The sequence below is a fragment of the Oncorhynchus clarkii genome, chromosome 7 (assembly GCF_045791955.1).
Source record: "Oncorhynchus clarkii lewisi isolate Uvic-CL-2024 chromosome 7, UVic_Ocla_1.0, whole genome shotgun sequence".
NCBI classification, from domain to species: domain Eukaryota; kingdom Metazoa; phylum Chordata; class Actinopteri; order Salmoniformes; family Salmonidae; genus Oncorhynchus; species Oncorhynchus clarkii.
Window position 1 is genome coordinate 45,469,691 of NC_092153.1, and position 24,263 is coordinate 45,493,953.

General features: G+C 42.4%; 3 protein-coding genes across 13 annotated transcripts in view; all 3 read right to left on the reverse strand.

The window, feature by feature from the left end:
- LOC139413375 (protein NDRG3-like) overlaps window positions 1-2,336 on the reverse strand; it is a 63,554-nt gene extending 61,218 nt beyond the window's left edge. The window contains exon 1 of one of the 3 annotated variants that reach the window (XM_071160667.1): window positions 2,156-2,336. The gene's annotated coding sequence lies outside the window, so the exon portion shown is untranslated. The remainder of the gene's footprint in view (window positions 1-2,155) is intronic. The other 2 variants (XM_071160670.1, XM_071160666.1) reach the window with 2 other exon arrangements.
- A 1,748-nt stretch (window positions 2,337-4,084) lies between these two features.
- On the reverse strand, window positions 4,085-21,168 carry LOC139413377 (PHD finger protein 20-like). 6 transcript variants are annotated; one of them, XM_071160673.1, is made up of 17 exons: window positions 21,035-21,151; window positions 19,939-20,025; window positions 18,400-18,503; window positions 18,035-18,206; window positions 17,807-17,891; window positions 13,992-14,068; window positions 11,617-12,271; window positions 11,331-11,381; window positions 10,961-11,230; window positions 10,663-10,884; window positions 10,346-10,444; window positions 8,234-8,415; window positions 7,431-7,530; window positions 7,067-7,262; window positions 6,484-6,943; window positions 6,089-6,254; window positions 4,085-5,852 (listed from the first exon to the last, which is right to left on the reverse strand). In XM_071160673.1, exons 2-17 carry the CDS (start codon window positions 19,966-19,968, stop codon window positions 5,710-5,712), a joined length of 3,012 nt encoding a protein of 1,003 aa, XP_071016774.1. In that variant the 5' UTR covers window positions 19,969-20,025; window positions 21,035-21,151; the 3' UTR covers window positions 4,085-5,709. The 6 variants fall into 6 exon arrangements, with proteins under 6 accessions (XP_071016774.1, XP_071016777.1, XP_071016776.1 ...); XM_071160676.1 differs by having other exon boundaries at window positions 4,130-5,852; window positions 18,400-18,500; window positions 19,939-20,086; window positions 21,035-21,168; XM_071160675.1 differs by having other exon boundaries at window positions 4,130-5,852; window positions 18,400-18,500.
- Window positions 21,169-21,437: 269 nt separating this feature from the next.
- LOC139413378 (rho GTPase-activating protein 39-like) overlaps window positions 21,438-24,263 on the reverse strand; it is a 52,170-nt gene continuing 49,344 nt past the window's right edge. For 2 of the 4 annotated variants that reach the window (XM_071160683.1, XM_071160680.1), the window contains exons 8-10: window positions 24,058-24,149; window positions 23,814-23,983; window positions 21,438-23,589 (exon numbers count right to left, since the gene is read on the reverse strand). In XM_071160683.1, coding sequence (XP_071016784.1) covers window positions 23,395-23,589; window positions 23,814-23,983; window positions 24,058-24,149 — 457 coding nt within the window. In that variant the 3' untranslated portion in view covers window positions 21,438-23,394. The remainder of the gene's footprint in view (window positions 23,590-23,813; window positions 23,984-24,057; window positions 24,150-24,263) is intronic. The other 2 variants (XM_071160681.1, XM_071160679.1) reach the window with 2 other exon arrangements.

The window sequence follows — 24,263 nt, forward strand, 5'->3', positions numbered from 1 at the left end:
TCAGATTTTGCTAGGTGTCATGGGAATTATGACTCGCACTTTGGTAGTCAATTCTTACAATGCCCGTTATTAAAATAGGATTTCCTGCATATAGAAATGACAGTTTTTGTTTTCAACATTCATCGCAGTTAACTTAAACTCTATTTTTATTCAAGCAGTTGAGAGTATTTGTCTCCTAAGCAGACTCTTCAGTATCATTGACACTTCAGAGCTGTGTGTTTGTGTGTTTTACAGATGGCAGAGAAAAGCAGAGTACCAGTGTGGGACTATTACATGGAATTGGCACCGGGGAAAGCAAGGTGTCTTATTTGTGAGAAAGATGTACGCATGGGGTCAGCAACGGCTAAATCAAAAAATACCACCAACCTGTGGAATCACCTTAAGAACACCCATCCAAAAGCCCATAATATGTTTAATCGGTATCTCCTTTTTTTGTCCTCCAATAATCGGTATCGGCATTGAAAAATCATAATCGGTCGACATCTAGTCTGAAGAGTATACACTTGCAGGGCAAGGCGCGGGAGGAAGGAATGATTTTTAAATGGACCTCCATTGCCCGGAAATTCATCACTCGTGCATCCCGCGATGATTGTGGGTGCTTTATATGCACTACGTCAATTATGATTGCATGTCTACTTATATTAACTTTATCATTATTAATATACACCTACTGTATGATAGCTAGCAAATTAAATTAGATAACTAAGGTTAGCCTGCATAACTGGAGCTTCTGAAGGAAGAGTTTTTTTTATTTCTACAATTTCCAAAAGCTAACCAAACATCATTAATTTACGAGACTTGTTTGTGCCGTCATGTGCATTAGTAGTACAATTTCTACCCTTTTTACATTTGTTTTTACTTCCACTTGTATGTTGACTTATCCATATTTACGTTGTGGTTGTACGTTTCGGCTGACTTTTCTTAGTGGATGTACAATTATCACAAATGTAATTTATGGGGCGTTTCAGACCCCCAAGTGAACATAATTGTACACTCACAGAAACGGGTGCTTACGATGCAAACTACCCTTGTTTGGACCGACCAAGATGGTCACGGGGATTCCCCCAAGGTCATAAGACGAGGGTGTGTCTTTTATGAGTTTGAAATGCAGCACACGTGTCAAACTCATTCCATGGAGGGCTGAGTGTCTGGGGGGTTTTACTCCTCCCTTGTACATGATTGATGAATTAAGGTCAGTAATTAGTAAGGAACTCCCCTCACCTGGTTGTCTAGGTCATAACTGAAAAGAAAGGGGAAAAACATCAGACACCAGGCCATCCAAGGAATGAGTTTGACACCCCTGGTTTGTACTAATGATTACACGCCTGAATCCAATGACCTACAGTTCAGCTTCACCTGTGTGACCTTCACCTATCCCAGCCTGGTCTCATAGACCCTATCCAGGTGACTGCTGACAATGTCATGTGGTGCCAGAATAATGATATGTAGCCTAATTTCTCCACGCCACTGGTTGCCAACTACATCAGCATAACAGCGTGGATATGCCAAGTCTTGTCTACTTAATTAAGCAACCATATAATTCAGTAGACTACGAGCGAGATCATGTTTTGTAACGTTGATGTTACAATGAACGGTTCTAGACGTGAGAGTGAAACAGGGCAGGTAGTTTTTATATTGCTCTATCTCGGGGATCGTGACAAAATATTCAGCAACCGCCTTCCTAATCGTTCGATGTTGAGACATAGATATGGGCGGGCCATTGACGTACAGTATGAAGTGCCTAACCTGTAAAACAAAAGTAAGTTATTCAACAGGAAATTATATCCTACAGAGGCTACTGTCGCAGCAGCAAATCGTGTTAGAGGCAACAATGAAAGTGAATAGGCTTGTTGAGCTATAAAATAGCAATACAGTTCATGTGCATTTACGCATGCAGAATTGGACACTTATCAAGTTAACCTCATCTTGTTACATTTGTTTCAACGCGCGCAGAATCGTGGATTACATTGGACACTATTGTGACGTTTAATTTTGGTTACTCACAGATCTCACCTAGGCCTACATTAGAACTGGCTGGAAGATGAATATGGGATATTATATCAAGAATACACCGCGAACTGGTGGATTATCCACACCAATGGCCACATCTGCTGTTGGCATAGCAATATTAGAAAATGTCAAGATCTATACTTACCGCTTGGATTGAATACGTATCCGTTCGATATGCGTCAAAACCTCTGGACTTTTGGTGAAATACCGGTGTTATAAACTGCACGTTCTTGTTCTTTGCCTGGTTGCGTTCCTATTCCAACGAGTATTTCGATGTCACTCTCAGGGCGGAACTACACATTGCGTTCTAGACACAGAGGGGAAGCAGCCAACCAATAGCCTACGAGGAGGCAGTAGCAATTAATTTGAACGCCCCCAAGAGGTTTAACTGAGAAGATTCTGTCTAAAAACTGTAGTGTACACTATCAGTCCCATCATCATTGAATTGACCCATTTCTCGGAGATTATGCGCTTAAAATTCAATTTCAATCCTCAACTGATTGAATAAGAATACAAACAGGCGGTGATGCAACATGTTAAAAAAACTCGATTTAATCTAAACCTCGGACTTGTTTTGAAATTGTAGGCTATTTCCAGACCAGCTGTAAAAATGTGGCGATCAGCAAGACCGCTTCCTTCAAGTCCTCATAAAATGAGGGTGAAAAATAAACATGCATCGAGGAAGGGATAGATAAAGATCATTTATAGCCTACTAGGCAAGCAATGTTTTGTTTCTGGATTTTGCAGCACAGCCTGAATCGTGTAGCAAAATGTGTGGCCAAAAAAGCACAATTGACTTTTCCCACATTTGGTTAAATTACAGCCTTATTCTAAAATTGATTAAATAGCCCCCCCCCCCTCCCTCCTCCATGAATCTACACACAATACCCCATAATGACAAAGCAAAATAGGTTATTAGAAATTTTGGCAAAAATAAATTAATACATATTTACATAAGTATTCAGACACTTTACTTAGTACTTTGATGAAGCACCATTGGCATCAATTACAGCCTCGAGTCTTCTTGGGTATGAAGCTATAAGCTTGGCACACCTGTATTTGGGAAGTTTCTCCCATTTTTCTCAAGCTATGTCAGGTTGGATGGGGAGTGTCGCTGCACAGCTATTTTCAGGTCTCTCCAGAAATATTAGATCGGGTTCAAGTCCGGGCTCTGGCTGGGCCACTCAAGGACATTCCGAGACTGATCCCAAAGCCACTCCTGCGTTGTCTTGGCTGTGTGCTTAGGGTCATTGTCCTGTTGGAAGGTGAACCTTTGCCCCAGTCTGAGGTCCTGAGAACTCTGGAGCAGGTTTTCACCAAGGGTCTCTCTGTACTTTGCTCTGTTAATCTTTCTCTCGATCCTTACTAGTCTCCCAGACCCTACCTCTGAAAAACATACCCACAGTATGATGCTGCCACCACCATGCTTCATCGTAGGGATTGTGCCAGGTTTCCTCCAGACGTGACGCTTGGAATTCAGGCCAAAGTGTTACATCTTGGTTTCATCAGACCAATGAATCTCATTTCTAATGGTCTGAGTCCTTTAGGTGCCTTTTGGCAAACTCCAAGCAGGCTGCCATGTACATTTTACTGAGGAGTGGCTTTTGTCTGGGCACTTTACCATAAACGCCTGATTGGTGGACTGCTGCAGAGGTAGTTGTCCTCCTGGAAGATTCTCCCATTTCCAGAGGAACTCCAGAGCTCTGTCAGAGTGACCATCCGGTTCTTGGTCACCTCCGTGACCAAGGCCCTTATCCACCGATTGCTCAGTTTAGCTGCCAGTTGGGAAGTCTTGGTAGTTCCAAACTAAGAATGTTGGAGGACACTGTGTTCTTGGGGACCTTCAATGCTGCAGAAATGTTTTGATACCCTTCCCCATATCTGTGCCTCGACACAATCCTGTCTCAAAGCTCTATGGCTTGGTTTTTGCTCTGACATGCACTGTTAACTGTGGAACCTTATATAGACAGGTGTGTGCCTTTCCAAATGATGTACAATCACTTGAATATACCACAGATGGACTCCAAGTTGTAGAAACATCTCAAGGATGATCAATGGAAACAGGAGGCAGGTATGTTTAAAAAAAATATTTAATACATAAAAAAAAAAATAAGAACCCTTTTTCACTTTGTCATTGAATTTTTTTTTTTTAATCAATTTTAGAATAAGGCTATAATGTAACAAAATATGGAAAAAGTCAAGGGGTTTGTATACTTTCCGAATATATCAATGAGAGATAGTGTATTTATGTACCAGCATATCTGTTGCATTTTTTCACCATCTTGTTTGATTCTTCACCTGGTTGACCCACTAGTACAGTATGGCTCTTTGGAGGGCTATGTTTAAAAATAACCATCAATACAAAGTCATCCCAGGAAACATTCAGATGTATTTACACCAGAAATACAAAATATTGCAAATAAACAGTACAGATAAAACAATACAAGAAAAGGAAAATCGTGGATCTGTTACAAGTCTTCCACTGAGAAAAGAACACAAAATGCTGAGGTTGTAGCAGACATCTCCACAAACATTTGCAGTAAGCCAAAAGTCAAAGGCTACAGTGAAGAAAAGTTAAAGGTCGAGTTCCTGCACGACTAGATGTGCAGGGCAGGCGTTGCATTGCATCTACCAATGGCTGTGTGCCACGTCAGACTGCAGTCGGGCACCAGATTGCGATATCATACGAGGTGGTTAGCTAAAATGTTACACCTATTGCAGGCATTCTAAGATCTGGTATGCATCTGCAAAGTAGTAGGGCAGGAACTCGCGAGACGAGAGTGAATAGCATAGAAGAGAAGATGCACGGAATCCAACAAAATACAAGTGACATTAGCTTTGGAAAGAAACCACATTTAAACAATATGAAAACAAAAATCCAGAAACGTCACTCGTCATCAAACTGTGTACTGTCCCTCCAGTGTCTATAATACAGACCAAGTAAAAATTCACTACGTAAAATCTGAAAGATTAATCTTATCTATACAGTGCCATTATAAGAATATAGTTTATTGTCACACCCTATTTATAACCTTATTAAGGTTGTGCTCTGTAAAACAATCCACATGATCAGCAAACATAAGCTTAATAATTATGCGAGATTATCATTGACTAAGTACTTTACAATATTGAGACAGGAAAAAAGAGTTGCAAAATATGGCTCCAAGGACAGTGTTTCCAAAAGCTGTCATTATGAATATTGACAGTGTGTCTATCAGACGTTCAGGTGAGGTCTTTGAATACATAGTACAGCTCATCAATTTGTGGAGTGCATGACAGAAAGCTTCAAACAAAACCTCAGACCAAGGCATTAATATGATGCAGGTTTGCACCAACAAAACCCATCCGATCATAAACTGTCACCGTTTGTTCTCTCTTGTATTGACTCCATCCATTACCTACTGCAATGACCACGATACAGCACATTTCCATTATGTGGGCTTTTCCCTGTACAGACTAGAGGCCTTACAGAGGAACACCAACTGTCATCCTCAAGCATTTTACCCCATGCCATGAAATGCTCCCACTAGTCTGCAGTATACTGAAAGTGCATTTGCATTTCATTATCTGGTCATTTCTCCTCAGTCCAACCCCCATATGCCATAGATAGACCTGTGAGTGGCTGCTCTCCACTGCATTGTCTCTTGGGAGTGCTGTGTTGGTCTGTGAATATGGATGTCACACTGCTCACTGGCACCCTCATGTGGAGCAACACAGGGCAATCTGCTGCACCTTAGCCAGCTCTGTTAGCAGCAGCTTCATGCTGTGTTTAAGCTGAGGCAGGCGGGCCAGAGGCTCTGGGGGCTCCAGCTCCCCTGTGTAGTCCAGCCAACTCTCCAACACTGAGGAGGAAAGACGGAACAGACAACACTGTCAATCACTCATGTCAGATGCATAGCTGAGAGGAACCTATAATATACAGTAGATGTATTGATTGTGGCTACACCTTTGTGACAGGTAAGAGGACAATGTCTTGAGTTGTTTTGCTTTAAAATCTCTTTTTCCCCATTGTACATATACAATCAGTGGCATCACAAAACGCTTTACTTGCTGACAGAAAACAAAGGGCATGCCTCACCATCCAGCTCCCTCTCAATGAAGTCCATCCTGTGAGTGACCTCTTCCTGTACGGCATCTATGTGATCCAGCAGGTTGATCTGCCACTGGTGCTGTTGGCTACTGCCGTCTCCGTCCCCTCCCTCCATCTTCACCTCGGCCTGGCCCCAGCGACCAACATCTGAACCCTGGACACATGGGAAAGAAGATGCTTCAGTCATAAGGTTGACGACCACTCTATAGTATTGTGCATGCAGGATGTATGGATAGAGAGTATAGGAAGCTTTAGTTTTTTAACAAGGACCAGTGATCACAGTTGTATACCCACTTATTGTTTTACCACTACATCACTGGCTGAAATAGAACGGACCTTGGGGTGAGTGTTCAGGGGTGTGTGTGGGCTGAAACAGCACTAACCTTGGTGTGTGTGTTCAGGTGTGTGTGGGCTTTGGGCCTGGCTGTCTCTAGCATGCCTCCATAGCGCTGCTCTCTCTCCAGGAGGTCCTCAGTACTCCTCAGGCTGTCCTCCAGCTCAGAGCCCCTCCGTGTGGTCTCCACAACCAGCCTCTGCTCCACCGCAGGGTAGTACGCCCGCGGCTTCTGGTAGCAGTGCTCACTCATAATGTACGAGTCCTGGAACGACTGGTATGGCGAGAAGGCGGAAGAGGAGGCTCGACTGAGCTTCTCCATGGCGGCTGACATCAGAGCTTCTGCTCCCCCACGCGCAAGACTCTTGTGGTCCCTCTCTGAGCCCTCGTCTGTTGGCGCTGGAGACGGTGCTGCGTCAGTGCCCGTCCCCGAGCCGTCTCTCCTCCAGGGCCTCTCTGCCCGCTTCCAGGGCTGGCACCACAGCCGCAAGTCCGGGTGGGTTTGGGTACTACAGGGCCACACACAGGCATTCAGACTCCATACAGACTCTACTCATTTCATAAGAGTATAAGATATTCATTCATATTAGTGTATAGATGGATAGTTTTTCCCATTCTATTCCTCTACTTACTGTAGGATGCTCATCTTGAGCTGCAGGCCATTGAGCACCTCTACCACACGGTGGACGTCTCCTAGTAACTGGTGTGTAGCTGCAATCTTCTTTGCATTCTGGTGGGAGTAGTTTTCATCCAGGAAGGACAGACCGTACATGTGACCCCTGCTCAGCCAATCACGATCATACCAGTACCGCAGGCTCTGCCTCTGACCTGGAACAAAGATCATGAAGGGTCACATGGTATCATAAGACACATCCAGAAAAATTACAGTTAATTGTATTGGCTTATTTAGTTTAGTGTGAGCCTCTTTTAAAACGCCTGTGGAGAAACCTGCGATGGATTTACTAGCAATCCCAGTTGTGTGTTCCTGGCTCTCACCTGGTGGGTCTCGGCAGACGTAGCAAGCGTATTTGTCAGGGACGTTCTCCTCCAGGAGGCCCATGCAGGTGCCATGCTGCCAGCACAGACACTCCTCACACTGAGGGAGACGAGAGACAAGGCCAGGGAGCAGAGTTACTATCAACTACTCAATCATGCAAATCAAGGTTTCTCTCTGCTGCTAATGGTTGGCCTGAGATGGGCTTGGCCTTCAGTTAGGTGCTATTTAATCTCGGTTTACTCCAGAACTAACGTTTAAGGACTGCCTTTCCCCAACCCTGATACGTCCAAATAATCGGGGATGAAAAACCCAAACACTGATGTGGTGATACTAATGGTTTGTCAAGGCTGATGGTTTGTTTACATAGCAGGTTAGAACTATCATGGCAAGTTGGGAGAATTAACATAGCAGGTTATGTGAATGAGGTAAAGGTTAGGAAAAGGGTTAGGCTTAGTTAAAATGCTCCAATTGTCAATAAGTGTAGTCCCAACTCCATCTAGTAGGCCTAACTCCATCTAGTCACAGCAGTAAAAGTCCCGACAAACCATTAGTATCGACAAACCATCACTATCATAACACCTGAACTACTGCTGCGTGTTATCCTACGCATTCCATCCCGTCGCGATAGATTTTTGGGTTTACAGAATCGCAGAATCTGTCTCAGAGAGATTAGGTGCCATTTGACAAATGTGATTGATTTAAATATATAGAGTTGGTAGGAATCCACTAGTCTCGCAGTCTCACTGATGTGTATTGGAGGGAGGTTTGGGCTAGAGCCAGGTAAAACCCCAAGGTAGCGCACCTGTATCATGAAATCGTTTTCCTCTCCCACCTCACAGACGCAACGCACAATCTCCTGAGCGCCCGTCTCCAAGGCAACAGAGCCCAGATTCAGGGGTGGAGTAGTGACGTCCAGCTCCGCCCCCTGCTCATCATCACTCCACCCACAGCTGTCAGTTGACCAATCACTGATGCTATCCTCATCTAGGAGGGGAAATCAAGGGATGGAAAAGGTTAACTAATACAAACAATCCTGGTCAAGATGACCCTAGTCTCTTTTAGAAACATTGCAATACTACATAGACATCTATATTTCTTCCATGAGCTAGTTTCATACCAAACAGTATATTTCTCAATGTGAGTCCCCAGAAGATAACAGAATTTACATCCAAATGACATGTTTGATCAAGAGAATATTGTAACACCAGCAATAATGGTAGAAAATATAGGAGGAAACTATAGCTAATTTCATCCACAGTATTTTAACGTACATTTAAGTGCCAAAATAAAGGAAACACTTGAGTAAACGAGGGATACAAAGTATATTGTAAGCAGGTGCTTCTACACAGGTGTGGTTCCTGAGTTAATTAAGCAATTAACATCCAATCATGCTTTGGGTCATGTATAAAAATACCCAGTTGCCCATTATTTTGGCTCCCATGGCTAGAAGAGATCCCAGTGACTTTAAGAGGGGTCTCAAAGGAGCATAGGGGTTTAAAGGGTGTGTGTGTGTGTGTGTCTCTATGCCACGGCACATATAAGCTGTTCTGGAATCACATGGTTGCCCAACGTTCTAGTAAGACATTTTGTTGTTGTTTCCTTTATTTTGGCAGTTACCTGTATATCCCTTATGCATAGCTCTGTGGGTTGGACGTATAACAAACCGTATGTTGCACAATAATGAGTATTATGCAAGCCATAGCAGCAGAAAAAGGCCCTTGATTCTATCAATAAACCATAGAATCAGTCCTCAACTGTGACAACAGTTAGTTTGCTTTTCACGCCAGAAAGTGTGGAAAATAATGAGCAACATCGGTTTGATACAGAATTGAAAAGATACAGGTCGAAGCCAAGGACAAATGACTTGGATTGACACCAGGCAAAGAATAAATGGCAAAAGGGAGAGCGCGACACACACACATAACATACGCACACTGATACCCACCATCCACGTGTATCTGCTCTGACTGGTTGTATCCGGGCCTGCAGTGGTATAACTCAGGCTTGTGATTGTGTGAGAGAGGGAATTTGAGTGGCAAATTCAATTTGGACTGAAGATCGAATATTGAGATGTCAATATTCTCCTCACTACCTGTGTACTCTGTTAATAAAGGGGAGGGAGGGGGAAGCAGACGCAGAACAAAATGTCAACTTTGGACTTGCTGATGAGGACAAACAAGTGATAATCTATTGGGGGGGTGGGGACAAACAAACACTATATAAAACAGACCTCTGATGTTTACAGCTAAAGATACTATTATTGGTAGGGGAATATTTCCTTATAACAAAGAAACCATAAATGGTCAACTTGTGTCCATAAAATACCTCTACTTGAGTATTTCTGAGAGGTGAACTGGCCAAAACAGTGTAAATATAGTCTAACTGTGCATAGTAAATAAACTGTCCTCCTAAAAGGTGTTATAACAAGTGTTATCCACACTCAGAGTGAATTTAAATTAGGTCAACAGACCAATAGTGGTTCAAACTTGGTTAGAGAAGTGGTGTCACAGTGGCTTGTGGTCAGCATTAGACTTTTCACAGATGAGTGAGATGGTTATTAAATCCATAATAAAGGCCTTCCTAGCCTAATGTGTTATTATATGAACCAAACATGAGCCGAAGACGTGCATATCATTTAAAGGTCAGTGAAAAAGGAGGTAAAAGCACAAGACTGCTGATGCAAATGAAATGAGCAGTGGCTTTTTGACTGATGAAGCGGTATAGGCCAGTAGTGAGGACAGGTAGTTTTAGTGATAATCCCACACAGACCTACACCTACCACACCAAGAGGAATGCAGGATGGCTCTGTGCTCAGGGGCCTTCCAACATCCTGAATGAAGCGTTGCACATGCAGCTGAGCAACAGGACACGGGCCCCATTCAGAACCGTAGGGTGACTAGAGTCCCCTTCTTACCAGACTTGGCCTTCTTTTTCTTCTTCTTTTTCTTCAGTTTAACGCGAAGGAAGTCCGTTTGTTTCTTATCCTTCAGCCGGTCTCGTTCTTTCACCAATCCTGGAGTGACACAGAGTGAACCAAGAGTTAAGAGTGCTTTAGATCCTGAACGCATTACAAACACTAAATTTCACAATATTCCTGTTGTGTCACATTTAGAGAAAGTGAAAATGAATCTCTGATCAGAAATCAGCTAAGATGCCTACACATTTGCTTCCATCTATTGACCTATTTAAGACCTCTCTTTATATCTTTCCACGTCTCCATTTTATACACACCTAAGTCCATGCCACTGCTCATAAACGTCTCTGTCGCCACCGGTCTCTGGCCATTCCTGTCCAGTTGGTTCTCTTTGCTCTTCTCCCTCAGCAGCGCCCTCTGCTGCTGGCTCTGTGTTGGCTCTGTGCTGACAGCAGGTGGCACTGACCTGCGTCTGCTCATTGTCTTTGCCTCACTACGTGGAGACGGGGGAGTTCTGATAGGACTGTGCACAGTGGAGTCTGCCAGGCATAGAAAAAACATTATTATGACTAAACCTTTGGGTAAATCTATCTACAGCCATTTTTTTACACTCACGCATTGAGGCAGAGATGGTGCGTCTCCTCTTAGGACTCTCCAGAGTGGTAGGGAAGGGGTGCTTCTCTGAGGCCTGCGTCTGGACGCTCCTGGTGGGGCTGAGGTCATCCTCTAGCTGCTGGTCCTCTCCGTGGTAGTACTTCATGTGGTAGTGAAGCAGCTTGGCCTTGCGGAACGACTTGGTGCAACCCACAGCGCTGCATTTAAACGGGTTGTGGTCCAAGTTGATGGACAGGACTGGGGGAGGCTGGTTTTTGATCACTCTGTACACTGAAAACACAATGGAGACGTGTAAGAGAGGATGGACAAACAGCTAGGAGTGGAAAGAAACATGTAAACTGATCTAACAGAGAGCAGGGGGAGAACTCACATGGCTCTCTGCTGAATCTGTTGGGGTTGTGAAAACCCTGCTTCCTTATTGCTGGAACAAAAGACAAAGAGATCATATAAAACTGAAAATCCCTGACTGACGACATTCAACAACAAATTAAGAACACTTCACACTCTCAGAATTCTCATAAATATATTTAAACCTTCTATACTATTTTGCCGACTTGAAATGTAGACAGAACCTTGAAATATAACTGCAGTGACAGCTTCCATTATTTGGAAATAAGTCCTTTTGGATAGTGATTTTCTGAAGGGTGTCGTCTTACGTTTCACTGGGAGGTCCAGTGGTGCAGATTTTGAGCTCTCCGGTTGGCTCGCTGCCTTCTGCTCCACTCCGTCATTGGTGGACAAAGCTGAGGGTAATGGGATAGACACTGGCCCTGTCAGTGTTGACATCTGATTGGGTGACTCAGTGGATGACTTAGGTTCATTTGGTGAGCTCAGGACTGTGTACTCAGTTTCCATTTCCACCTCTTTTATCCCTCCATTTAAATTATGAGTAGACCTCTCCTCACTCTGTCCTCGGTCTTCTTCCACCTTCTGTCCTCTGTCTTCTTCCACCTTCTGTCCTCGGTCTTCTTCCACCTTCACTCCGTTTGGGCCCACAGTGGCTGTCATGTGATCCCGGAGGTCGTTCTGTCCTGCATGCTGCTCTGTATGCTCCTCCTGCTTAATCGCGGGTGGACTCTCTTTGGTGACGTCCACCTCACCGTCCTTCCTCTTGGTCTTCTCCTGTCCCTCCCTCTTGTCCCATTCATCAACCTCATTATTATCCTCAGTCTCACTGTCTCCCTCCAGGTCAGAGGTACTGCGTCTGGCCCTTTTATTCTTGGGGATGTTTTCCTGAGGCCTCCGTTCTCTGCCATTCTGGTGCTTCCTGACTCCATTCCTCTCAGCAGACCGAGTCTTCCCTCCTCCTCTCTAGTTCCAGGAAGAGAGGGTGATGAAAAGAGAGGAAAATAAGGCAAAGTATGACCCACAGAAATGTGACCCTTTGCATGGCAAGCCAACACAATATGAACAGAGACAGTGCCTTCAGAAAGTATTCATACCCCTTGACTTATTCCACATTTTGTTGCGTTACAGCCTGAATTAAATTGGGTTTTCATCTACACACAATAATGACAGGGTGAAAGCATGTTGTTATACATTTGTGCATATTTATTGAATATAAAATACAGAAATATCTCATTTACACCTGAGTCCATACATGTTAGAATCACCTTTGGCAGCGATTACAGCTACGAGTATTTTGGGGTACGTCTAAGAGCTTTGCACACCTGGATTGTACAATATTTGCACATTGTTCTTTTAAAAATGCTTCAACCTCTGTCAAATTTTGGTGTTGATCATTACTAGACAGCCATTTTCAAGTCTTGCCATAGATTTTCAAGCTGATTTAAGTCAAAACTGTATCTAAGCCACCCAGAAACATTCAATGTCATCTTGGTAAACAACTCATGTGTATATTTGGCCTTGTGTTTTAGGTTATTGTCCTGCTGAAAGGTGAATTTGTCTCCCAGTGTCTGTTGGAAAGCAGACTGAACCAGGTTTTCCTCTAGGATTTTGCCTGTGCTTAGCTCTATTCTGTTTATTTTTATCCTAAAAAAAAAACTCTGTAGTCCTTGCAGATGACAAGCATACCCATAACACGATGCAACCACCACCAGGCTTGAAAATATGAAGAGTGGTACTCAGTGATGTGTTGGACATAACGCTTTGTATTCAGGACATAAAGTTAACTTCTTTGTCACAACTTTGCAGTTCTACTTTAGTGCCTTATTGCAAACCAGATGCATGTTTTGGAATATTTGTATTCTATAGAGGCTTCACTCTTTTCAGTCTGTTAATTAGGTTAGTATTGTGGAGTAACTACAATGTGGTTGATCCATCCTCAGTTTTCTCCTATCACCGCCATTCTACTCTGTAACAGTTTTAAATTCACCATTGGCCTTATGGGGAAATCCCTGAGCAGTTTCCTTCATCTCTGACAACTGAGTTAGGAAAGACGCCTGTATCTTTGTACTGGCTGGGTGTATTGATACACCATCCAAAGTGTAATTAATAACGTCACCATGCTCAAAGGGATATTCAATCTGCTTTATTTCTTTTTAATTTATCCATCTACCAATAGGTGCCCGTCTTTGCGACCAGACACCTCCCTAATCATTGTGGATGAATCTGTGTTTGAAATTCACTGCTCAACAAATTGACCTTACAGATAATTTGATTTGTGCGGTACAGAGATTAGGTAGTCAATAAAAATGTATGTTAAACACTATTATTGCACACAGTGAGTCCATGCAACTTATTATGTTACTTGTTAAGCACATTTTTACTCTTGAGCTTATTTAGGCTTGCCATAACAAAGGGGTTGACTTATTGACTCAAGACATTTCAACTGTTCATTTATTAATTTGAAAACATTTCTAAAAACGCAATTCCACTTTGACATTATGGGGTATTGTGTGTAGGCCATTGACACAAAATTTCAATTGAATCCATTTTAAACTCAGGCTGTGTCAACAAAATGTGTAAAAAGTCAAGGGGTGTGAATACTTTCTGAAGGCACTGTATGTGCCATTTGAGCAGGTAGAAACAATTGACAGTCCCTGGTGAGAGAAGGAAACAAAGAGCTCACCTCTCTGACAAAAGGCTTCACGTGGATCCCCTTCACTGTCTGGACGACTCCATCATAAAACTTCACGGTGTAAGATGCTGAGGGCAAATGGAGATCAGATGGATCAGGTTGATGCTTGATTTTATATTATTTAACAAATTAAAAATGCGGTTGAATCTGTGTTTGAAATTCACTGCTCAACTGAGGGACCTTAGCCAAATACATTTAAACTCAGTTTCACAATTCCTAGCATTTAATCCAAGTAAAAAATGTCCCTGTCTTGGGTCAGTTAGTATCACCGCTTTATTTTAAGAATGTGAAATGTCAGAATAATAAGAGATAATTATTTATTTCAGCCTTTATTTCTTTCATCACATTCCCAGTGGGTCAGAAGTGTACATACACTCAATTAGTATTTGGTAGCATTGCCTTAAACAATTTAAACTTAGGTCAAACATTTTGGGTAGCCTTCCACAAGCTTCCCACAATAACTTGGATGAATTTTGGCCCATTCCTCATGACAGAGCTGGTGTAACTGAGTCAGGTTGGTAGGCCTCCTTGCTCGCACAAACTTTTTCAGTTCTGCACACACATTTTCTATAGGATTGAGGTCAGGGCTTTGTGATGGCCACTTCAGTACCTTGACTTTGTTGTCCTTAAGCCATTTTGCCACAACTTTGGAAGTATGCTTTGGGTCATTATCCATTTGGAAAACCCATTTGCGACCAAGCTTTAACTTCCTGACTGATGTCTTCGGATGTTGCTTCAATATATCCACATAATATTCCTTCCTCATGATGCCATCTATTTTGTGAAGTGCACCAGTCCCTCCTGCTGCAAAGCACCCCCACAACATGATGCTGCCACCCCTGTGCTTTATGGTTGGGATGGTGTTCTTCGGCTTGCAAGCCTCCCCCTTTTTCCTCCAAACGATGGTCATTATGGCCAACAGTTCTATTTTTGTTTCGTCAGACCAGAGGACATTTCTTCAAAAAATACGATATTTGTCCCCATGTGCAGTTCAAACCATAGTCTGGCTTTTTTTTAATGGCAGTTTTGGAGCAGTGGCTTATTCCTTGCTGAGCAGCCTTTCATGTTGTCAATATAGGACTCGTTTTACTGTGGATATAGATACTTTCGTATCCGTTTCCTCCAGCATCTTCACACGGTCCTTTTCTGTTGTTCTGGGATTGATTTGCACTTTTTGCACCAAAGTACGTTCATCTCTAGGAGACAGAATGGATCTCCTTCCTGAGCGGTATGACGGCTGTGTGGTCCCATGGTGTTTATACTTGCATACTATTGTTTGTACAGATGAACGTGGTACCTTCAGGCGTTTGGAAATTGCTCCCAAAAATGAACCAGAATTGGAGGTCTACAATGTTTTTTCTGAGGTCTTGGCTGATTTATTTTGATTTTCCCATGATGTCAAGCAAAGAGTCACTGAGTTTGAAGGTAGGCCCTGCAATACATCCACAGGTACACCTCCAATTGACTCAAAATATGTAAATTAGCCTATCGGTATCTTCTAAAGCCATGGCATCATTTTCTGGAATTGTCCAGGCTGTTTAAAGGCACATTCAACTTACTGTATGTTGACTTCTGACCAACTGGAATCGTGATACAGTGAATTATAAGTGAAATAATCTGTCTGTAAACAATTGTTGGAAAAATGACTTGTGTCATGCACAAAAGTAGACCGACTTGCCAAAACTATAGTTTGTTAACCTCTCTAGGCTAGCGGGCGGTATTTTCACATCCGGATGAAAAGCGTGCCCAAAGTAAACTGCCTGCTACTCAGGCGCAGAAGCTGGGATATGCATATTATTAGGAGATTTGGATAGAAAACACTCTGAGGTTTCTAAAAGTGTTTGAATGATTTCTGTGAGTATAACAGAACTTATTTGGCAGGCGAAACCCCGAGGACAAACCAACCAGGAATTTGTTTTTGGAGGTCACTCTCTTTTCAATGAGATTTCAATGGGAATCTAGATTTATAAGGCACTTGCTTGCAGTTCCTATCGCTTCCACTGGGTGTCAACAGTCTTTAGAAATTGGTTGATGTTTTTCCTTTGAGAAATGAAGAAGTAGCCCTGTTCAGAACGAGGGTCGAGTGAAGTGTACTGTTTGTTAGAAAGCTCGCTCCACTTTGTTTTTATCCGCTATTGAACGAAGTTTATCCCGTTTTACATTGTATAGATTATTTACATAAAAAAATACCTAAAGTTGCATTAGGAAAGTTGTTTGAAATGTTTGGACAAAGATTACAGGTAACTAATTAGATATTTTGTAGTCATGTTGCGGGGGTTGAAAACAGTGTTTTTCTGGATCAAACGCGTCAAGTAAATGGACATTTGAGATATAACGACGGAATGAATCGAACAAAAGGACCATTTGTGATGTTTATGGGACATATTGGAGTGCCAACAAAAGAAGATATTCAAAGGTAAGGCATTAATTATATTGTTATTTCTGAGTATTGTGTCGCACCTGGCGGTATGAAAAATGATTGTCCGTGTTTGTTTGATGGGGTACTATCCTCAGATAATAGTATGGTTTGCTTACGCCGTAAAGCCTTTTTGAAATCTGACACAGCGGCTGGATTAACAAGAAGTTTATCTTTAATCATATGTATAACACTTTCATCAAAGTTTATGATGAGTATTTCTGTAATTTGATTTGTCTCTCTGCAATTTCACCGGATGTTATTTGAGACAATGCATTACTGAACATAACGCTCCAATTTAAACTGAGGTCTTTGGACATAAAGAGGGACTTTATTGAACAAAACTAACATTATTGTGTAACATGGAGTCCTGGGAGTGCCACCAGATTAAGATCATCAAAGGTTAGTGATTAGGGGGCCTCCCGGGTGACGCAGTGGCTAAGGGTTGTGCCACCAGAGACCCTGGGTTCGCGCCCAGGCTCTGTCGTAACCGGCCGCGACTGGGAGGTCCGTGGGGCGACGCACAATTGGCCTAGCGTCGTCCGGGTTAGAGAGGGCTTGGCCGGTAGGGATATCCTTGTCTCATCGCGCACCAGCGACTCCCGTGGCGGGCCAAGGTTGCCAGGTGCACGGTGTTTCCTCCGATACATTGGTGCGGCTGGCTTTCGGGTTGGATGCGTGCTGTGTTAAGAAGCAGTGCGGCTTGGTTGGGTTGTGTATCGTGGGACGCATGACGTTCAACCTTTGTCTCTCCCGAGCCCGTACGGGAGTTGTAGCGATGAGACAAGATAGTAGCTACTAAAAACAATTGGATACCACGAAATTGGGGAGAAAAAGGGGTAAAAAAAAAAGGTTTGTGATTAATTTAATTGCTATTTCTGACTTTTGTGAGCCCTCTCCTTGGTTGGAAAATGTCTGTATGGTTGTTTGTGGCTAGGCGCTGTCCTAACATAATCGTATGGTGTGCTTTCGCCGTAAAGCCTTTTTGAAATCAGAAAGGTTGGATTAACAAGAAGTGGTTGGATTAACAAGAAGTTTATCTTTAAAATGGTGTATAATACTTGTATGTTTGAGGAATTTTAATTATGAGATTTCTGTTGTTTGAATTTGGCGCCCTGCAATTTCACTGGCTGTTGTCGAGGTGGGACGCTAGCGTCCCACAAATCCCAGAGAGGTTAACAAGACATTTGTGGAGTGGTTGAAAAACAAGTTTTAATGACTCCAACCTAAGTGTATGTAAACTTCCGACTTCAACTGTACATAACAAAATTGTCAAGGATACAAACACAAAAATGTCAAGAGACTTATTTCCTTTGTGGTCCTCTATTCTGCAGCACAGAACACACAAATCCCTTCAATATGCATACGAGTGTACTTCCAAACCACTCACCATCTTTATTGACTGCTAAGACCTTGGCAGGGTAGAAGCGGCAATCAGACCAACTGGCGAGGACCTTGTCATTCACATGAAATCCCTGAAGAGACAGATGAAAGGAGGTGTCACACATGGATCCAGTATCAGCCTGAGCAAATGACATCCAATAGAAGTAGGCGGAGCAAACAAAAGACCAGGTAAAGCTAAGCAGAGCAATCAGTAGGGATCTAGTCCCTATCTTACAGGGATAGGATCGTCGTCCAGCAGTCCCTGTCGTCTCAGCTGGATTCTCTCTACAGGTCTCAGGTAGGGGCTGGTCCAGTCAAACCACTCATCATAGCGGTGGCTCCACTGACGGTAGTGGATCAGGATCTTCTCATCACTATAGTCAATCTTCTCTATGTTGGCCGGATACCTAGGAGCAGGGGATATATGAGGGGTGACTGAGATGGGAGCAAAGCAACTGAACTGGATAACAGAAAGACAGAGAGAAAGACAAAGAAAGACTGAAAAATAGCTGAGGAAAGCAACAAAGAGAGTGCAGGCAGATAAAGACATACTGTACTGAGAATGAGAGAGAGTGATGGAGGGACAGAAGCATGACTCACCAGTTTTTGAGGGTGTCTCTGGCCTCTAGTGTTGCTCCCACCTCAAAGGTTATCCCTCTTCTGTTAGGGGGTGTCTTGCTCATCATGCCCACATCCACCTCCTGCTGACAGACACACAATTCTACTCGGTTAAAGACCAGACACACATACACTTCTAGTTCTTAAAACTGCCATGACGGGGGTCCAACGTGAGTTCGTACTGGTCTAGAGACTGGATTAGAGTGAACTGGCTTAAATACAAAAGAGGTCAGACTCCATAATCAGTGGAGAATTTAGTTAGTTCTCAATTTATTTTAATCAGCATTTACTTGTTACATAATGAATCATAGTGGTGGAAAGTGAAAGCAAACAATGGTGCTAAGGGTCTTAGTCATTTTGCTGAGAGGACTGCCAGGAAGAGAGGTGAGAGAACAGGGGATGAGGCTTGTCTATATGGCTGAGAGAAAAGGGAATTATTCAATAAATACAGGAACACAATACTGTGTGTACCCAACAATAACTACTGTAAGTATGTAGACACATGGGGAATAAAAACGATAATTACTGAAGTTAGTATTGTAGCAGTAGACACATGAAGGGATTCCACAATGTTTACAAAAGACCAACGACTGAGCAACAATGTTGGCAGGCACAGTGGAATTTAGCCCCTAGTCTAAAAGGTGTGTTGACACCAAGCTATATCTAAAATCTTAGTTTGTTGCATCCAAAGATAGGTGTAAACATTGTAGTGTGTATCATCTACATAAATAAAAACGAAGAAATAACAACTTAAGCCATTATAGGGCATCCATAAAGTAGTCATAAGCTCTACATAGACGTTTAATAAGAATTTAAGCAAAGTCGTACTACATAATGAGCGATGTGAAAGGCCCTTAAATCTTGTGCTCATCCAAAGATGGCATAACCCCCTTGACACCCTTAAAATGGCTTGACATTCGTTTATGATAGCAAATATGTCTGCCCCGTCATTTAGGCTATCAGGCTCCAATGTTTATCCAACGAAAACACTTAGCAAAGAAACACATAACGTTATATGCTTAATGCAATCCTCAGATCTCATAACAGCACGCAAACCTTCCTCTTTGAAGCATCTGTATGTAACCCTTACTCCCATCTATTTTATAGCAATACTGTCTAATCCCTGTCTCGAGAATTTTGTGCAGCCAGTACCTAATAACGAGGTCAAGAGCCAGACAGCTTTCAAAGACTTGGTCAGCACGATGAGAAATTCCGACACTGTCTATTCTGTATCCTTTTGTCCAACTGGAGTGATCACAGTGTGATGATTCATGACTGAATTCCAATTCAGTCAAATTGACAAACATTTAGCTTTTGATGACTAAATATGCTCAAACAAAATCTGTGCTACTCAAAATGGTCCATTGTCTGGTCCATTGTAGAGCGTTACATTGTGTCTCGCGCCCTGAATACTTTGTATCCTCTAGCATTGTCAAACACAATCACTAAAATCCCGGGAAACACACGATTCTAAACAGATCTTTGCAATACATTCGCCTAATTTCGGGAGGAAAAACTCACCTTTGTGTAGAGACTTTGAGCATATTCCATTTAAATGCAACAATAGTAGCCGGATATCTTCACACTACTTGGCAACCCACGTGTTTTCTGGTCAGGCGAACATTCCACATATTGAAACATTGGGAGACAATAGCAATGCAAATGGTCTCTGAAATTAGATTAAGCTAGTTATGTAGGCCAGTTGCTTATGTAACATACATGGATAACATGAATCAACGTTATGTAGGTTCCATAAACACATACTCTGACGAAGCATTTATGAACGAATACGGCATAATTCTTTCTGGCGGAGTGTGGCTCTAAACGCACGGAAGCGACCTCAATGACGCGCAATTACACGTCAGTTGTTTATCACAGACTCGATAAGGGTGAAAATAATTTTCAATTTAGACCTTGGCTTCAACTATAGGCCTACTATAGTCCATGGCTTTACATTACCTATGTAACATAACCATAGAAGGCTAGTTGCCGTTAAAATGTTGAAATATAGCCTAATCCTGTAAATTGCCATGTTTCTCTCTCTCCATTATTTGGCAGCGCTGCTTGCACGTTAGCATTCACCCAGCATCCACTCCAAAGTAAGGCTTAAATTAGATGCATATGATTTTATACAATTCAAAAGCTGCCTTTAATGGATTCGTTTCTGACAGTTTATCTTCCGATTTTCTATAAGGAGTCTTGAATATATTTCACTGTAGTTTGTTAGTTACTTGAATAAAGCTAATTGGTTAAGCGGTCTGATATGGGCGGGCTTGAGACATTTTACAGGCCATTCAGACTGTCATTCATAAGAGGATCGGGCCTCTACGCCTGGCCACACGTTTTCTTACGGTAAATACGGCATGGAAATACAGCACTTTAAACTTCCCTGAAGCCACCGAAACAATGACGAGTCAACCTTACACCAAGCATAAGATATCCGCAAACCAAAACAAATCTACATTAAAAGTCTTTAAAAGTTATTTGTTTAGGAAGCAGAAGCGTCATGCCGCATTCAGATTACACATTGTTTTGTGTTATTGATGCATAAAATCTTTCTATTCTGTCTCAAATACTAATGACTAAAATGGTGCAGAAAACTGATATCAAATGTTACCTTGATTTCTGGATACTGTGTTTCCAATGGTGATGTGCAGCGTGTGGTGCTTCTGATTCGAGAGCACGCAGTTGATTTTTTTTTCTCTCGATGCACTCGCACTACCGGCGCGCAACTACGCATGTATTAAATATACCTTCTGTTCCAGAGATGCATGGTAGAGGCTATTTGCAGGCTATACACAAGTAAATTACTTTGTCGTAGGCCTGCCAATATGACATGTACAGCCAATGGCACATTGACATCAATAGTAGGCTAGGCTATATTACGTCGTATTACTAACATAGCTAATTGCTGGCTTGCAAATGCTGGCAGGGTATTGTTTCTTGAATAGTGCTCGATTTTACTCCGAAATAGGCTATATTTCCTTTATTTAGAAGACAACACTTCCTAAAAAAAAATCAGATTCATGTTAATTTAATTTCCTGCAACTTCTGCATTACATTCTTATGTACAAAAATATCCACTATATTTGTTTTAATTACCAGGAGGATAAGGACAATGACAAGACAACCATAAAGAACTGAGGACCATGTCGGCCTACTTTACAATACTCAGACGGTACAACACATTTGGACAAGACATTAATAAAGGGAATGCTATTAGGCAATAGCCTCAATAACATATACATTTTTTATACACTTAATCCAGTAAAGGTCTGATAACCAGTCTACAATTAAACCTTTATTTTTCTTGAACAATCATTTCATAGAATAACAGAGGGTATGTTCACATAATACACAACACAAACAATGAGTGGTTGAATCAGTACTATTTTCAAAGGCAAGCTTGCAGGAGGGAAATTATGAGTAGTTACAAAATCAAAAAGGTTCATCTTTATCATGGATCATTTGAAAATACAGGCAGAGTTACTGTTACTATTTACAAGCATTATTTACACAGGAAAGCTTCCAGGGAGTGTCTTATCTACATCGTCAGTTTACTACATCATAGTTTGGATGCATGTGAAATTCAGACCTTCAGTTACCGAGGGAAGCAGAGAGCAGTTATCACTACACCCGTTTTAACAGAACACCTGAGCCAAAATATCTATGGTGAAAAGAAGTGATAGTGTTACTACTTTACACATGTGTTTATGCCTCTTTCAATATTGGTGTATTGCAACAAAAAAAACATTATTTTTGGCAACGCACTGGATAAATGCAGTGAAACGTGTTTTACAGGGTCAGCCATAGTAGTACGGTAACCCTGGAGCAAATTAGGATTAAGTGCCTTGCTCAAGGGCACGTCAACAGATTTTTCACCTAGTCAGCTCAGGCATTCCAACCAGCGACCTTTCCGGTTACTGGCCCAACGCTCTAACTGCTAGGCTACCTGCTGCCGAATAGATCTCCCATACACACAGTACATACATGTACCAGAATGCATTTATAACATCCTCCATCAGCAATTGAAAATCAGAGGGTTGTTATTGCACAACACACACTGTTGAGGAGACCACTAAAACGGGCATTTTACACAAGCTCCAAAACACATGGTCTTATTGCTTCCAGTTTGTACTTTGAAATGTACGCTCTGACTGTGGCTCTACTGTAGTCAGACTATAGACGGTGGCTCTATATCAAAATGGCTGTGGAAGAACTTTTTTTTATTTTTAGATAAAATCACCAACATAGCAGTGAGACTGATGCAGTCTTGTTGATAGAACTACTAAAAACATCACAGGCACGCTCATTTTTAAATTAGACATTTTTTCTCATTTGTAAATAAGAACTGGAGGCTGAGTCTCTAGAACTCAAACACACACAGACAAACATACATACAAGAGGCCAAATAGATTTAAGGAGGGGACCCTGGGTCTGTTTCCTGATGACAATGTCCATCCTGTACAAACCATATGAGACTCCTCCTGCACAGCCCATATCCAGCAAAGAAACAATGGCACTTCACATTCAGTTATAAATGTAGGAGGAAAATCTGATTTTACATGCAGTTAAAACAAAGTCATCCAAATTAACTGGATAAAAAGCGGTCCCTATGATGTAAAGTCATTTGTAGTCTTTTTGTGTGCAATAATTGTGGGGTTTCCATCACATATCACACACAATGTCACCTATGCAGTAGGCACATATGTATTGTTCTGCAGTCAGAAAGTAGAACAGAGGATGGGTCCACTGTCAAGTGACGGTGTTACGTACAGTACTCAGTGGTGAAACATCTGGGTTCTCTCTTATCTTCTTATGACCCTGCCTTTGAAGACATAACTTATCAACTCTGGTATTGTTACAGTATGATTTCCAGTGTGTGTGTGTGTTTTGTGATAGGTCAATGGAGTGGGGCGGGCTTCGCAGAGCGAATCTCTCAGTGACACTGGGGCACGTGGTGTCAAGGGAGTCAGTCTACACAACGCCCTCAATGAAACTGGTGTCCAGGTGAACAATGAGCATGCGCAGGAAAGACATCTCCTTGCGTGTGTTCTCAAAGATGATTCGTGGGTCATCAGACTGGCAGCGGAGGCAGTTGGGGGCCATCACCATGGCAAGGTTATTGACATCCATCTTAGTAACAGACACATTAGCAGGCTGAGCAAACACCTGGGGATAATTAGTGTGGGAGAAAGGGTGAAAAATCATTAGGGACTGAAGGCAGAGTATGTAACTTGAAACAGATTGACTAAGGACAAATTAATGAGTTTGTAGTGATTTGTTCTATTTCAACTTCCTGACCAATGACCATGTCTCCAATGTTGAATACGATAATAGTTGTGTCAGTATGACTGTATTGTATTAGCTGTGGTGTTCTGTGTCGTGGTTATTACCTGCAGGAAGTGGATGAAGTAGCACAGCACCAGTCTGTTGAGCTCAGGCAGACACTGTACAACAGTAATGGCTGCCACAGGGTCGTCATAGTTACTGACACACTGCTTGTAGAAGGCCATGGGGATGACAGGCTCCTCCAACTCACGATACCACAGCTTCATCAGGGAGGCTAGAGGAGACGGGGACAGTGTTAACACTAACACACACACGCACAGATAATAGCAGAGGTACAGACTAACTCACCAGGTACGTTGGGGTCTGAGAGGTTTTCTGGGATCCGCCATTGGTCAACCTGGAGCTTCAATGCGTTGACTTCATCGATATCTCCAGGCACCCTTCAGAACAAGCGTTCTAATTCAGTATTCAGTTGCACTGCATGGCCACTAGGGGGAACTATAACACCCACTATTACCAATCTACAGGTATGTTCAGCGGCATAGCTTGAAAAC

Excerpts from the sequence above, each read along its gene's own strand:
- LOC139413377 (XM_071160673.1), bottom strand. The coding sequence starts at position 19,968 with ATGGAATATGCTCAAAGTCTCTACACAAAG. Across the intron at positions 11,231-11,330 it reads CAGATTCAGCAGAGAGCCAT|TGTACAGAGTGATCAAAAAC; the intron begins GTGAGTTCTCCC and ends TTGTGTTTTCAG. Across the intron at positions 10,885-10,960 it reads CACCATCTCTGCCTCAATGC|ACTCCACTGTGCACAGTCCT; the intron begins GTGAGTGTAAAA and ends TATGCCTGGCAG.